The sequence below is a fragment of the Sycon ciliatum genome, chromosome 4 (genome assembly GCF_964019385.1).
Source record: "Sycon ciliatum chromosome 4, ocSycCili1.1, whole genome shotgun sequence".
Lineage (NCBI taxonomy): Eukaryota > Metazoa > Porifera > Calcarea > Leucosolenida > Sycettidae > Sycon > Sycon ciliatum.
The window spans coordinates 23185362-23199686 of record NC_088646.1 but is presented as its reverse complement, the minus strand read 5'-3'; the positions used below and the strand labels follow the sequence as shown (position 1 = coordinate 23199686).

At 45.8% G+C, this 14325-nt stretch overlaps 1 protein-coding gene across 1 annotated transcript; it reads right to left on the bottom strand.

Moving 5' to 3' along the window:
- Window positions 1-140: 140 nt before the first annotated feature.
- Window positions 141-12496, bottom strand: LOC135815101 (mRNA export factor RAE1-like). Its single transcript, XM_065328348.1, has 12 exons — window positions 12165-12496; window positions 9852-9944; window positions 9099-9185; window positions 8661-8747; window positions 7454-7525; window positions 6999-7079; window positions 6567-6593; window positions 6217-6329; window positions 3789-3864; window positions 2644-2748; window positions 1520-1624; window positions 141-293 (listed from the first exon to the last, which is right to left on the bottom strand). The coding sequence occupies exons 1-12, from the start codon at window positions 12297-12299 to the stop codon at window positions 192-194; spliced, it is 1083 nt and encodes a 360-aa protein (XP_065184420.1). The 5' UTR covers window positions 12300-12496; the 3' UTR covers window positions 141-191.
- Window positions 12497-14325: the final 1829 nt, after the last annotated feature.

Genomic DNA, 14325 nt, shown 5'->3' with positions numbered 1-14325 from the left:
AACTAAAGGAACCTAAGCATACAGAACAAAGTCTAAGTGAGCATAATCAGCACATTCATTAATATCATCATGCTTTTTAGCCTTGCCAAAACAAAACAAACATCATGATATTAGGTAGGTAAAATAGTGCTAAAATAGCATGTATAGCATGTGTTTTGTGGTGATCAGTTATCGTTTGTGTATTATGTCCATTATCGCCTTCCTTTGCTCTTTTTCGCCGGCTCTGTTGGCAAGGCCTCAGAAGGCCGCAAGTAGATGTGATTACCGAACTGAGGGTTGTACAGCTCATGACCCTGCATGGCACACACACACGAAGTGGTGTCATGTGATATCCCCCATGTGATATCAAGAGTGCATAACCCCCACAGTGTGCAACTGCTGGTCTATACTACATATGGGCTGAGTTCACATGAGAGTTGTCACCCCGCCATGAACACATATTGGCCCGGGTTGAAATCGAGAAATTGCACTGTACATGTGCTTCGTGCCAGGACTGCACAACAATTGCAGATCCGAATTTCCCGTGAAAAACCAGACCAGACCAGTCTAGAGAAATAGACTGATAGACTTCAGTCGGCATATCAGTACTTGACCCTGGACAACCCTCTTCATGTAAACACCCAGGAAAGGGGAAAAGAAAGAACAGCAGTAGTGCAATGCCACCTGTCCAAGTCCACTCAAAACTCTATCCCCGTCTCTATCCCCGTGAGCAATTTCAAGGAGCTGGTGGGATGTGTCTTAGTCCCGTGACACTGCCAAAAAGAGAACAAAAAAAACGATAAAACCGTGATGTTTTCAATGGATGCGTGCCCGGCTCCCTTAGTCACCGTAACTTAGTGCCACTCTACACAACGGGACAAGCTGCTGCCGCCGACGGAAAGCGAAGTGCATAATCCAGAGAACATGTACAGCATGCTATTCCAAGTCATCCGAAGAAGATTTTATACTACAGGTCCATGTCGAAGCAATACTCTTATAATATTACACACACACACACACACATACACTTATAATATTACACGCACACACACACACACCCACACACACCTTGACCTTTGACGCCCATCGCCGGAGGCGATGATAGCAATGCTACGGCAGAAGCCATAGCAACTTGTGCTGGGATTGCACCATTCAACAGCTTGCAAGGCTGAAGAATTGACCGTCACTATTCAGCCTGGTCTACACCATACAGCTATTTGAAGTGATTTTTCTGGCCAGTGAATCCCTATTTTTGGTCTATTCATTTTTTTTTCCCGCACACACATCACACCACATACTCCGGCATGCACTGGCTGTTGGTAACCACCCAGGAGAATGAAAGAAAAGTCAGGAAGAGTCTGAGAAAGAGAAGAAAGACGTGTGTGACCATAATCGTCGGGACTCGAACCCGCAACCTATCGATTGGAAATCGCTGCACATACCACTGCACCATATGGGACACACACACACACACATGCACACACATACACACACACTCTCTCTCTCTCTCTCTCTCTCTCTCCACACATACCTCGCTTACCTTTGCCCAGTCATAGCTCACTGCATAAGCCATGATGTCGCCAGGTGTGTTGAAACAAATCGCCGAAATCGACTGGCTCTGAGGCTTGGGATCGCCTGGAGGGAACTGCATTTGGTGGCAAAGAATCAGCAGCAATACACATGAGCATGTAAAACAACAGTACCTGGTAGACTACCGTACACTGTTACCGTAAAGTAACGCCAGAGCGCCCCGTCTCGCCAGAGCGCCCCACCTTGATTTTACAGCCAGAGAAAGGAAAATCGTATGCCAGAGTGCAACGAAGTGTGTACGATGTGAGAATAGTGTACTAAGGTCACACTTGGCAGGTTTTGTGTGGAGCTTGTGTCCGCTCGAAGGTACGGATTGACTGCAAAACGCGCAATATGTGTACATGGTTCATGTCGTATGACCTACAGACATGCTAGACAGCAGACCGCCTCCACAATATGACCACGAAAGGATGAGATGGTGGGGCGCTCTGGCGGTACTTTACGGTAGTATTTGTCTAGGTTACCTAGGGTGCACACAACAAACTCTGGAACTCTACATCCAAGCCATACACACAACTTCAACAATCTGCCCGCAACGTAGCTGCCGTTGCTTGCTTCAGGACAACATGAACCATTTATATCTGCGACCGACATCTCGCCACACTATACATTCGCCGTATCATGCTGTTGGTGGTTTCAGTGTAGTAGTTGCGCTTGCAGTCATCATAATATTTTGGTTGGCGCAGTCGGGGAAGCGCACCGGCTCAGCACCGCGGGATGCGGTGCTCTTTCGTACACAGTACTACTACTAGTCTGTATTTTGACAGCGAAAAACATGTTAAACTACCAAGCAAGGCTTCTTTATATATTATACTACTTCAAAGTAGTCTGTAGTAGCGAGATGGTCAGTAGCAGTGCAATGCAGATAGCAAGTGAAGATGGCAGCGCTAGTGTTGTTGACATCGCTGATAATAAAAAGTGTTGGCAGTGTCCCAGTCATGTAGTGTTAATGTGTTTTCACAGAGCAAACAAGCTTGTTGCTCTGTGAAAACAAGCAGTAGAGTGCACAGTACTTCAGGAGTACGAACATCAACAGCTGCACAACGGAGTGTGAAGATGGAGAAATTGACTCACAGGCAACTTCGAATGTTCATCCTTGTCCCAATATGAGAAAATACCATCGGACCCAGCGCTGGCAAGAACAGAGTGGTGAACTGGATGAAACGCGAGATCATTTACCTGCAATAACAACAGCCAACAACAGCCAATAAGTTCAGCCAACAACAACAACAACAACAACAACAACCATCGTGACAATAAAGAATTCAAATTCAAAAACAACATTAGCAACCCCCGTCAGTCAATACCAAGAGATAAAAAAAAGTACGTGTAATTTACAGCATGTACAAAGCAGATAACTGTATTGACTGTATAAGAAAGTACATCAAAGTACAATCAAACACTGAACTTTTACAAGTTTATCTGAGTACAGTAAAACCTGTAACTAAAGACCACCGTGATTAGCGACCAGCCTGGTACTACAGTAAAACCTGTAACTAAAGACCACCGTGATTAGCGACCAGCCTGGTACTACAGTAAAACCTGTAACTAAAGACCACCGTGATTAGCGACCAGCCTGGTACTACAGTAAAACCTGTAACTAAAGACCACCGTGATTAGCGACCAGCCTGGTACTACAGTAAAACCTGTAACTAAAGACCACCGTGATTAGCGACCAGCCTGGTACTACAGTAAAACCTGTAACTAAAGACCACCGTGATTAGTGACCAGCCTGGTACTACAGACCACTTCGCCAGGCACGGACGGTCTCATATACATATTATGTATGTGCGGTGCAAACCTCTAACTAAGGACCACCTGTCACTGAAGACCGCTTTCTCTGGCCCCAACTTGGGGTGGTCGTTAGTCACAGGTTTCTACTGTACAAGAAAAAGGTTTTGGCTGTCATGTATGTATGTGGGTCACATGCACAGTAGGACGGCACACATGTGTCGTACATCACTGCGTCGCTGTATGGTGATGATTAGGACAATACTGTCCTAATCCTAATCGTTATACCCAGATCGCACAACTCGTTGTGTGCAACCTCTCTACTTCCAAACAAAAGTTTGCACATGAACCATACGTAACATAACCCAAGACAATGTGTACACTTGAACGAAAACCTCACACTGAAGCCAGCAGCATGCAGTGTGACACAGGATGAAACTCACCAGTACACAGCACCAGTACACAGCAAATGGAAACAATATACGTACCGCGTACACTTCCTGCACTTTGGTCCTGCCAAGCGCAGCCCCCCGGTGGCACTTGAACTGAAAGTTGTCATTCTTGCTGTTAGCATAAGCATACGGCCAGCACAAAACAGAGACAAGTGTTACAGTGAACAAGGTAACACACTGATATAAATGACATGGGTTCGCGTACAGGACAGGTCAAGACCCGCCAACAAGGCAACAAACTTATATAAATTACACGGGTTCGCGTACAGGACAGGTCAAGACCCGCCAACAAGGTAACATACTTATATAAATGACACTGGTTCGCGTACAGGGCAGGTCAAGACCCGCCAACAAGGCAACAAAACTTATATAAATTACACGGGTTCGCGTACAGGACAGGTCAAGACCCGCCAACAAGGTAACATACTTAAATAAATGACACGGGTTCGCGTACAGGACAGGTCAAGACCCGCCAACAAGGCAACAAAACTGATATAAATTACACGGGTTCGCGTACAGGACAGGTCAAGACCCGCCAACAAGGTAACATACTTAAATAAATGACACGGGTTCGCGTACAGGACAGGTCAAGACCCGCCAACAAGGCAACAAAACTGATATAAATTACACGGGTTCGCGTACAGGACAGGTCAAGACCCGCCAACAAGGTAACATACTTATATAAATGACACGGATTCGCATACAGGACAGGTCAAGACCCGCCAACAAGGTAACATACTTATATAAATGACACAGGTTCGCGTACAGGACAGGTCAAGACCCGCCAACAAGGCAACAAACTTATATAAATTACACGGGTTCGCGTACAGGACAGGTCAAGACCCGCCAACAAGGTAACATACTTATATAAATGACACGGATTCGCATACAGGACAGGTCAAGACCCGCCAACAAGGTAACATACTTATATAAATGACACGGGTTCGCGTACAGGACAGGTCAAGACCCGCCAACAAGGCAACAAAACTGATATAAATTACACGGGTTCGCGTACAGGACAGGTCAAGACCCGCCAACAAGGTAACATACTTATATAAATGACACGGATTCGCATACAGGACAGGTCAAGACCCGCCAACAAGGTAACATACTTATATAAATGACACGGGTTCGCGTACAGGACAGATCAAGACCCGCCAACAAGGTAAACAAACTCACCGTAAAATTCCGTAAATAAGCCCACCCTAAATAACGCCCATGTCCGATAATAAGCCTAGTTTTAGGCGGTGTACACTTCAAGTCCGTTTTAGCGCCCATGCCCGAAATAAGCCCAAGGCTTAAAGTGGACTCAAAATGACCAGCGCGCGAGCGTGCGTTCGCGTACAAACTGTAGGACAGTTATAGATCGAGTGCGTGCAATCCAACTGCACGCAGCACAGTGCAGAACTCAACACTGTCACGGCGCGAGGACATATCAAATCTGTAATTTATCGCTACATTCTTGGTTACGACCAAATTTCCAGCTGTGGTTTGATGTACCTGAACCGCGCTCAGTGTGAATGGTGGTTCACTGAAACTAGTGGGTTGCTGATAGATTGATCTTCTGCAGATTGCGTCCGAAATAACGCCCATGCCCTAAAATAAGCCCATGCCCAAATATACGCCAGGTGTTTGACGCTCTGCAAAGTATACCGGAAAATACTGTAAAAAAAAAGTTCAGCATGCCATGCATACACACATGGGAAAAAAAATAAAAAATAAAAATTCGCCCGCCCGCACCAATTTCAGATGGGTCCTGGGAATCTCGATTTTATTTTGGTCTTGCCTTATTAACGGAATTTTACGGTATATAAATGACACGAGTTCGCATACAGGGAGGTCAAGACCCGCCTTTCCACAACCGTGGGGCACCATCACCCCATGATCAGGCGGCACATGGCACATGCCAAACGAGATACACCATAACCAGTTAGTAATTCCACTCCCACGAGAAGGAGCATTTTGGCTCATGACAGATCTCCACACAAGAAACCAGAAAATAAAGAGCTGAAAACAATGAGCTAGCTACAGGAAAGTTCAAGAGCAATGTGTGTGTGTGTGTGTGTGTGTGTGTGTGTGTGTGTGTGTGTGTGTGTGTGTGTGTGTGTGTGTGTATGTGTGTGTGTCCGTCTGTGCATTTGTCTGTGACAGTGAAAATCTGGCACGAGGAGGATTCACACACACACACACACACACACACACACACACCTGTGCAACGTCCTACATTTTATATGGAAATGCGGAAAATTAATCCTGAGAGAGAGAGAGAGAGAGAGAGAGAGAGAGAGAGAGAGAGAGAGAGAGAGAGAGAGGGAGAGAGAGAGAGAGAGAGAGAGAGAGAGAGAGAGAGAGAGAGAGAGAGAAAGAGAGGGAGACAGACAGACAGACAGACAGACGGAGAGAGAAAGAGAGGCAGGAATGGACAGAGACAGAGAGAATAAGAGGAGATACAGCACAAGCTTACTCTCCCCCTCTTGTGTTCCGCAGGTAGTTGACTGCGATGCGACCTTCAATGGAGCCATACGCCATGCCGGCTGGTTCACCACTCTTGTCACGGAATATAGCAACTGAACGAAGCTACATACAGCATTCGGAAAAGTTCAATCCAATCATTAAACCTGAAAACTTGCACAAACCTTTTTTCAGGCCAAATAGCACAGGGGAAAAACTTGACGACGGATGCATACATACACATACACTTACACACGTGCACACACACACACACACACGCACGTCCACACGTGCACACACGCACGTACACACGTGCACACACACATATGTATGCATTAGACACAGACACACGTCTCTTCTTACCTGATACTTCAATACAGAATCGATGTCCTGTAAACACACACAAAACAGAATTAGCAGAAGCAGCCGTGAGAGAAATATATAGACAAGAGCGTTTTCACAAAGAGAGAGAGAGAGAGAGAGAGAGAGAGAGAGAGAGAGAGAGAGAGAGAGAGAGAGAGAGAGAGAGAGAGAGAGAGAGAGAGAGAGAGAGAGAGAGAGAGAGAGAGAGAGAGAGAGAGAGAGAGAGAGAGAGAGAGAGAGAGAGAGAGCAAAGTGAAAAGACACACTAAAAATGATAGTGCTCTTACAGGAGATCACCTAAGTAGGGTTTATGAATACATACGTATGTAGAGGTCAAGTGTATCACAACACCTACAGCCATTTGAGATCATTTCACTGTGTTGACTTTTGCCGTTTCATTGACTTTCTTTCTAGCAGTGTGGGTACACTTACCTTGAAATGCATAGGCTGATTTCCAAGCTGGTACCACAGTATACCTCTTCCAGCTGTGCATACCACTGCAAAAGGATACACCTGGACAGGGAAAAAAGCAAAGCCAGTGCATGTACAGACTCAGTGTTGTCTAGAAGTCCATGCTGAAATCAATTACACGCCAAGGAAAGGCAAGGTAGGGGCAAATCAAGCCACGCCACCTATGATTTAGAGCAGAAAACATGCAGTTTCTCAACACCTTGCAACTACAACTAGCCGCATAAAGGTTATATGAATGGCATCGTTGTAGATGCTTTGAGTGGCAAACCAGTGCTTGTGATGCCACAGTTTCGTCACTCCGCACAAAGCATCTCACATGATGATGACATTAAATTGTAATCAGTGCTAATCACATCAAACACACATATGACATCAGATCCGAGCACAGCGTGATGACATCCTGGAGCAAGACTTACAACGTCAGCACAGTAGCAGCGGTCAGGCAGACCAAAACTGAACGCGGCTTTCGACGACCGTGGGTCCCAAAACTGGGAGAAAACAGCACACCAACAACACCGGCAACAGCACAAAATTCATTCATTTTGCACTGACCACCATATCACTATGATACTCCTGCCAGCAAGTCACTGCCAAGAGCAACACCAATGGGTAGACGCTGGAGAGAAGTATTTATCCGGATCAGCAGTAAGAAGTAAGGGTAGTATGTGCACTAGTAGACTAAGACTTGCTAGACTGGGCATGATCTGTAATCTCCAGCAGCAGATACCTAGCTGTGCCATGAACAACGCTCAGCTTGTCCCTGCAAACTAACACACATCTTATCCAGCAACCTTGGCCACCGTACTAATGAAAGCTGAAGCTAACAACCCACACTGATATTGCACATGCCATGGAAAGAATTCGCGCTACCAATCTTGCTGTTTTTCAACAGCACTGGTGCCAGATATTGCTGACTTTATGAAGAAGGGGCCTGCTTCACCTTGGTACAGAGCTGTCAGCTCATGCAAACTGATAAGTTCAAGCTGTGGCGTACACCGGTGTAAACTGATAAGTTCAAGCTGTGCGTATGTGTACCAGTGCTGAGAGTTCATACCGGTACACAGTACCCACAGTGCAAAGCCAGCACCAGCCACATAGCACCTAACAAACATCACGCAGTGTGCCCATAATCGGTTATCACGTAACACTTTCAAATGAGTAGATCTGTGAACATGTCGAGTGTTCATCTTCTAGGGCAACTTTGTCAGCACATGGCATATAATACATAGCACACCGTAGGTGTCTAAAGCGATGAAATAGAGCTGATATAGTGCAGGAAAGTGAGAGTACTGACATTTGAGAAGGGTAGCAGTGATGGTGATACATGTAGTAATGATGATACAGTCAGACCTCGCTTTAATCCGGTCCTCTTTTATCCGGATCCCTCGCCATCCGGAAGAAAATAGCTGGTTACATATTTACAGCATACGTGATGCATCCAACATAAACGGTGTTCGGTTATCCGGTTCCCTCGCCTATCCGGATGTTTTTGTGGAAAACAGATGTGTGCGGTTATGCGAGGTCTGACTGTACAGCCATGGCCATTGACTCAACTATTTTAGGCAACTGACACCTCAAACCAGACACAACAAGCTAGCTCACCGCTAGGACAGTTCAACTTACCTTCAGTGTCTTGTCCCAGCTGCCAGTCATGAGTAGCTGATACGACGGCGATTGTACCCAGTGGCAGGTGCGAATGGGTGCCTCATGCTGTGCAGTCACAGGCAAGGATGGTGGCAAAAGAATGATTATTCGACTACAAAATAGAGAGAGAGGGGGCGGGGGGGGGGGAGGAGCTGTGTTATGACTCCGAGCTTCATGTTAAATTCATGATAACACAAACTAATCCCCCACAATCAGTGGGCGGAAGCATAGGTGGTGGTTGGGACAGCTGTAACTCAGACAGTGCCTCCGAATTTCTAAAACAATAATCTGCGCCGAAACTAAGCACCATAAACACCAATGTAATACTGCTTGATTCCAAAAGCCACAACAAGTATGTCAGGGCAAAGGTTTTGTAACAACGGTAACATACTACATGATGCCAAGATGAGACCTCACCTGTGCAACTACAGTTGCCTGGTTGCTTGCCAAATCCCAGAGCTTGGCGGTCTTGTCACATGACGCAGTGAACACCTTAGTGCCATCCTGCAATCAGGACACAAGGTAGACAGATCTTAACAAAATGTCTCAGCAAACAAACCCAGCAGTCCGAAACGCATAGACCGCAGACCCTTTCTCATCCACGCAGGCGCTTGCGAAGAACAACGGTGAGGCTAAGTATCGGAAGTCCAAATAGCAAGTGCACCCAGTGGGATGGGGGCTAAGAATAATAAACGCGCCGTTACAAGTGCATGCAGATTGTAGAATGGGCAAAGCGGCGTGAGTGCCTTGCACATAACATGACTCGGCTCGAAAGACCAGTTGAAGAAAAAGCACAGAATCGAATGGCAGCGCACAGGGTTCTGGACTGATTCGAGAACTGAACCGTCCCGCAGTGGTTACTAGTACAGTCCCATGCACAACAGTAGAAACCGTTCATGGCTGATCGTACTGGGGAGGTCCTAGAACACAGTGCGCCCGGTTTAGAGTGCCTAACTAGCTGTTGTGTTGAGCTGCTGCATGCTAGAAGATAAATCAAGAGTCGACAGTACAATGATACTGGTGCATCCTGGGTGACATTAACAAGCATGTTTCCCGTACTACGGTGTGCTGCATGTCATCCTGTATAGTACAGTAGTCAATGTACGGTGTGCTGCATGTCATCCTGTATACTACAGTAGTCAATGTTGAATGAGCCAACCTACAACTCACCGAATGCCACCCACAATCCAAGACCGGAGCTTGATGAGCTTGCTGGCCAACCAAGCGAATCTCACCGTTCTGCTGAATGTCCCAGCACCTCACCTGCATCACACAGGGAAATAACATGTTCAAACAACACACCTTTTCTAGACCCAGTTGACATGAATGACAACGAGCCATTACAAGGCGAAGAATGGGTGAAATTGATGATTTCACCAAATTAGATGACCTTCAAAGAACAGCATGATGATAGGTCCAGCATGCAGTTTGGGCACCAGTTAATAGGGAGGTTTCGCTCTACGGAATTACGTATGAAAATAACGTATGAACTGCATGGAATTTTCACACGTAAAAATCAGAGCTGTTGGGTTTCGCTCTACGTGATTTCTCCACGACTGCTCAACATGCGTTGCTGCTTTGGAGACGCATTGGCTGCATGCGCCCACCGTATGCACCATGAACCGAAACCGCGTTTTCCATGATATTTTGCACGTGGTGTACGGTGTGTGTACCTTGTGTTTCGCGCGGCTTGAATGTTGCCATGGACAAACGCGGAAAATGCGAAAAAAATATTTCAAAAAGTCCTACGGAGGACCCAACGTAGGAAAGAGCTTTCCTACGGAAATCCGTAGAGAGATTTACGTATGAAAGTTGCCCTCGCTCCCCGGCGCGTACGACATACGGATTTTCATACGTACTTACGTAGAGCGAAACCTCCTTATTACCTACATGTATACGGTGCATAAAGGTTACGGTGTATTACAGGTGTTCATCCTAAACAGATTCTACTGTACACAGTACAACAGTGGACCGAGACCACGCTGCTGGTCTTCCGTGCTCTGAGTGAGGCGCAGCTTCTGCAGAGTGGTGTTTGCATCAGTTTGTCATGTGACCAAATTAGTGTAGAAACTAGTGATCATGCCATCATGGCATGTGGACAGTGGCGCCACCATGGCCGACAGCACGCGACCCATACGTGCAAGGCGGTTGAGTGGAGTTGTAACCAACATGGCTGTCCACACATGGTCATGCAATAGGCTTGGGGATATTATTGCTATGGGAATATCCAAGGTTGATGGCCGAGTACAGGTGGAATCCTGATAATTCGAACCTCAAAATGCCAGGAAAAAACTTCTAATTACCCGGACATTCTTATCATCCAAACATGAACCCACAACACAATATGTATGTCAAAATGCTCTCATGGTCACGCAGAGTGGCGCTATGGACCTTAGACACTGATTTCACGGATACTGAACTGACCGGCACAGCCTGCTCATGCAAACTGAACTGACCAGTGCAGTGTACTGTGAACTTCGAATTACACTTGGCTAACTTCGAATTATCCACACAAATCCTACACATTTTCTATGTAAGTGGAATCCGTGAGACTTCTAATTAACCGGACATGTCCAATTCGAGGTTCGAATTGAATTATCAGGATTCCACCTGTAATAACAGGGCTGTTTCGGTCCACTGTTTTATTGCATACACTATACACATTACATTGGACATGCAATCTGAGCGTTCCAAACTTCCTATATCAATTGTTGAATTTTGTCACCAAAATGTAGGGTATAATATTCGTGTGAGCTTGCAAACACATGATTCAGGCCTAAATGAAGTACTGTAAAAGCAGAAATTTTCGGTGGTGTAATATTTTTGGTATTCTACAAAATAGGCGGTTCGGTGGAGGGAAATTTTCGGTAAAACCCGGTTTCCGGGTAAGCGTACTAACACTACATGTATATACATGTAGTACCGGTTCTACCGAAATTTTCGGTAAAATTGTCGGCACCGAAGTTACCGAAAATAAAACACCACCGAAAATTTCTGCTTTCACAGTAGTAGATCAATAGGGGGGTCTACCGGGGTAATGATCTCCTCTTTTGGATAAAGTTGTAGTTTCAGTGAAGGTGATACTCAGGGTCCGACTCTGCGAAATGTCGGAGAAGTTTTCTTATCTCATCTCGAAATTTTAAAATCTCCAAGCTCTTCAAGTTCTTCGAACTTTGAAGGTGGTTGAAACTTGGAGATTCCCCCGAGTTCGTGGACGCACGCATGCGGACTACACAAATGCACGGTGTTCCAGGTGCGACCAAGAAAGATCATGTACAACATGTGCCGCAAGGCATCAGGGTGACCTTATGCTTTCATACTTTGCTCTTGCAAGTTTTGCTTGTGTTTTTGTTCTCGTCTACTCATTGGCTCATTTGTGATGTCGGCACTCTAACTTGAGCTATATGGTGGTGCATCTTGGACATCATAAAGGTCTCTGAAATCATGAATATGTACAACTAAAGTTGTATTTCAAAGCCCTACCTGACCATCCCAGGAACTAGCAATCAAGTGATTCGCTTTGGGACTGAATTCCAAGTGGCTTATTCCGTCCGAGGGGTTGTTTGGTACAGCAACATCGTCAAGAGGATTGGAAGATGATGTTGAGGAGGAATACATTATCACATTTATAGTTTATCCTGTTTCAAGAATGTGTACTAGTACGTCGTGAGCTGAGCGCTGGTCAGTCAAGACAATAGCCGTCCCCACAAGTTTCATGGGATACCTCAGCTTTCAAACCAATCTACCGCATGCCGATATCATGCATGACCAAACAGTGACAATTACTGTTTCAAACAGATCCACCGGTATAATTTTTCAAGCTTCACCTTTAAAATATCTACGTTCGCTGCGAGTACGACGATGACGTTGTAGTTACGTACTCTAAGCACAAGTAAAGTCGTAAAAACAGGACTCATTGTCGAATGGTAAGTAATTACTACAATTATTAGAGTAGATATAGAGCCTAGGGCAGCCTAGGGCTCTACTAGATCGAGGCAAGACCATAATTATGTACCATGAAGACTCCCCCTATTAGCTATATCGTGATTGGTGGTCTGCATGTATACAGTTGCATTTCGGAGGCTCGGCCTTCGAATGTGACAGTGTGTTAGGCCCAAAATCGCTCCGTTTTCATATAATTCATAGCGCTTTAAAGACAAACACATTCAACCTCATTTCCCGCCAAAACCAACCCTTCCCAGAATCTCTTTGGCCTTTTTCTTCGCTCCGTTTTGTGAACGTTTCAATTATTTACTTCTCTCTGACATTCTTGTCACAACCATGGCCTCGTAAGCAACGCCACATGCTCATATCGGAGCAGTGTGCATGCCTTGCTGAGCGGAAACTCAGTGGCATCGGGTGGCGACCCGGATTCCGATCGTGACTCGGAGCTGGACGGAAATCCAGTTTACTGAGTTGAACGATTTGCTCAACAGGAGCTTGAACGGCCGTCGCTGAGCGGAAACTCAGCACGGTTCGATTTGACGGACGGAAATCCGTCAGTAGAATTTGCCCGATCGTCAGCTACTAAAAGCTGTATTCGATCCGCAGGCACTGGCGGCTGCCAGTAGATTATTATGTATTCCGATCACTCGGAGCTGGACGGAAATCCAGCTGCTGAGTTGGACGATGTGCTCAACAGGAGCTTGACCGGCCGTGGCTGAGCGGAAACTCAGCACGGTTCGATTTGACGGACGGAAATCTGTCAGTAGAATTAGCCGATCGTCAGCTTCTGAAGCTGTATTCGATCCGCAGGCACTGGCGGCTGCCAGTAGATTATTATGTATTCCGATCACTCGGAGCTGGACGGAAATCCAGCTGCTGAGTTGGGAACTGGAACGGCCGTGGCTGAGCGGAAACTCAGCGCGGTCCAATTTGACGGGCGGAAATCCGTCAGTAGAATATTGGATAGTGATACTGTACTAATATTCTTTATTTCCACGATGGCCATGCCTTGTATACAGAAAAGGAATTGGCCTATGAATGATTGATTCAGATCAGTCTGAAATAAAAATTAATAAATATAAATTAATTACAAAAAAAATTAAGCATTTTTTATTTTATTTTAATCTACACTCAATCTCTGCGGACACTGGAACGGCATGCTGTTTCATCCTTCATATGACTGTGGACTGATATGATCATCAGCGCAGCATTGAGAAAATGAGGCCGAACCTGATACCAATGGAAAATAAAATTTCCAAAGCCTTATTATTATACTTTTAATCTACATGTCATGACATGTAGCAAGGGTCAGGGAGAAAGCCTGAACGACAGCTGCTGGAAGCTGTATTCGATCCAGAGACGCTGGCCGCGGCCAGTAGATTTAATTATGATCGTGTTCGATTGAGGCTCCTGTCATGATGCAGGATACTTATGTTGACAAAACAGTCCACGTACTTTGCCCGACCCATCCATAACCAGATAACTGCGTAAGGTGTAGCTGCTATGCAACAATAATGGCGGAGACTCCGCACACCGTACTACAGACACGTTACTGATGCCAAGGGCTGATGATGTGGTTGGGTGCTGTGTATGCCAATGGGTCCTTATCCAAAATGAGGCGGAACTGGTTGATAGAAGCCAAGCACAAGCTCTTGGCTAAGAGCTGCCGGAGACTGGAAATCTCAGTGGCAAAATGTTT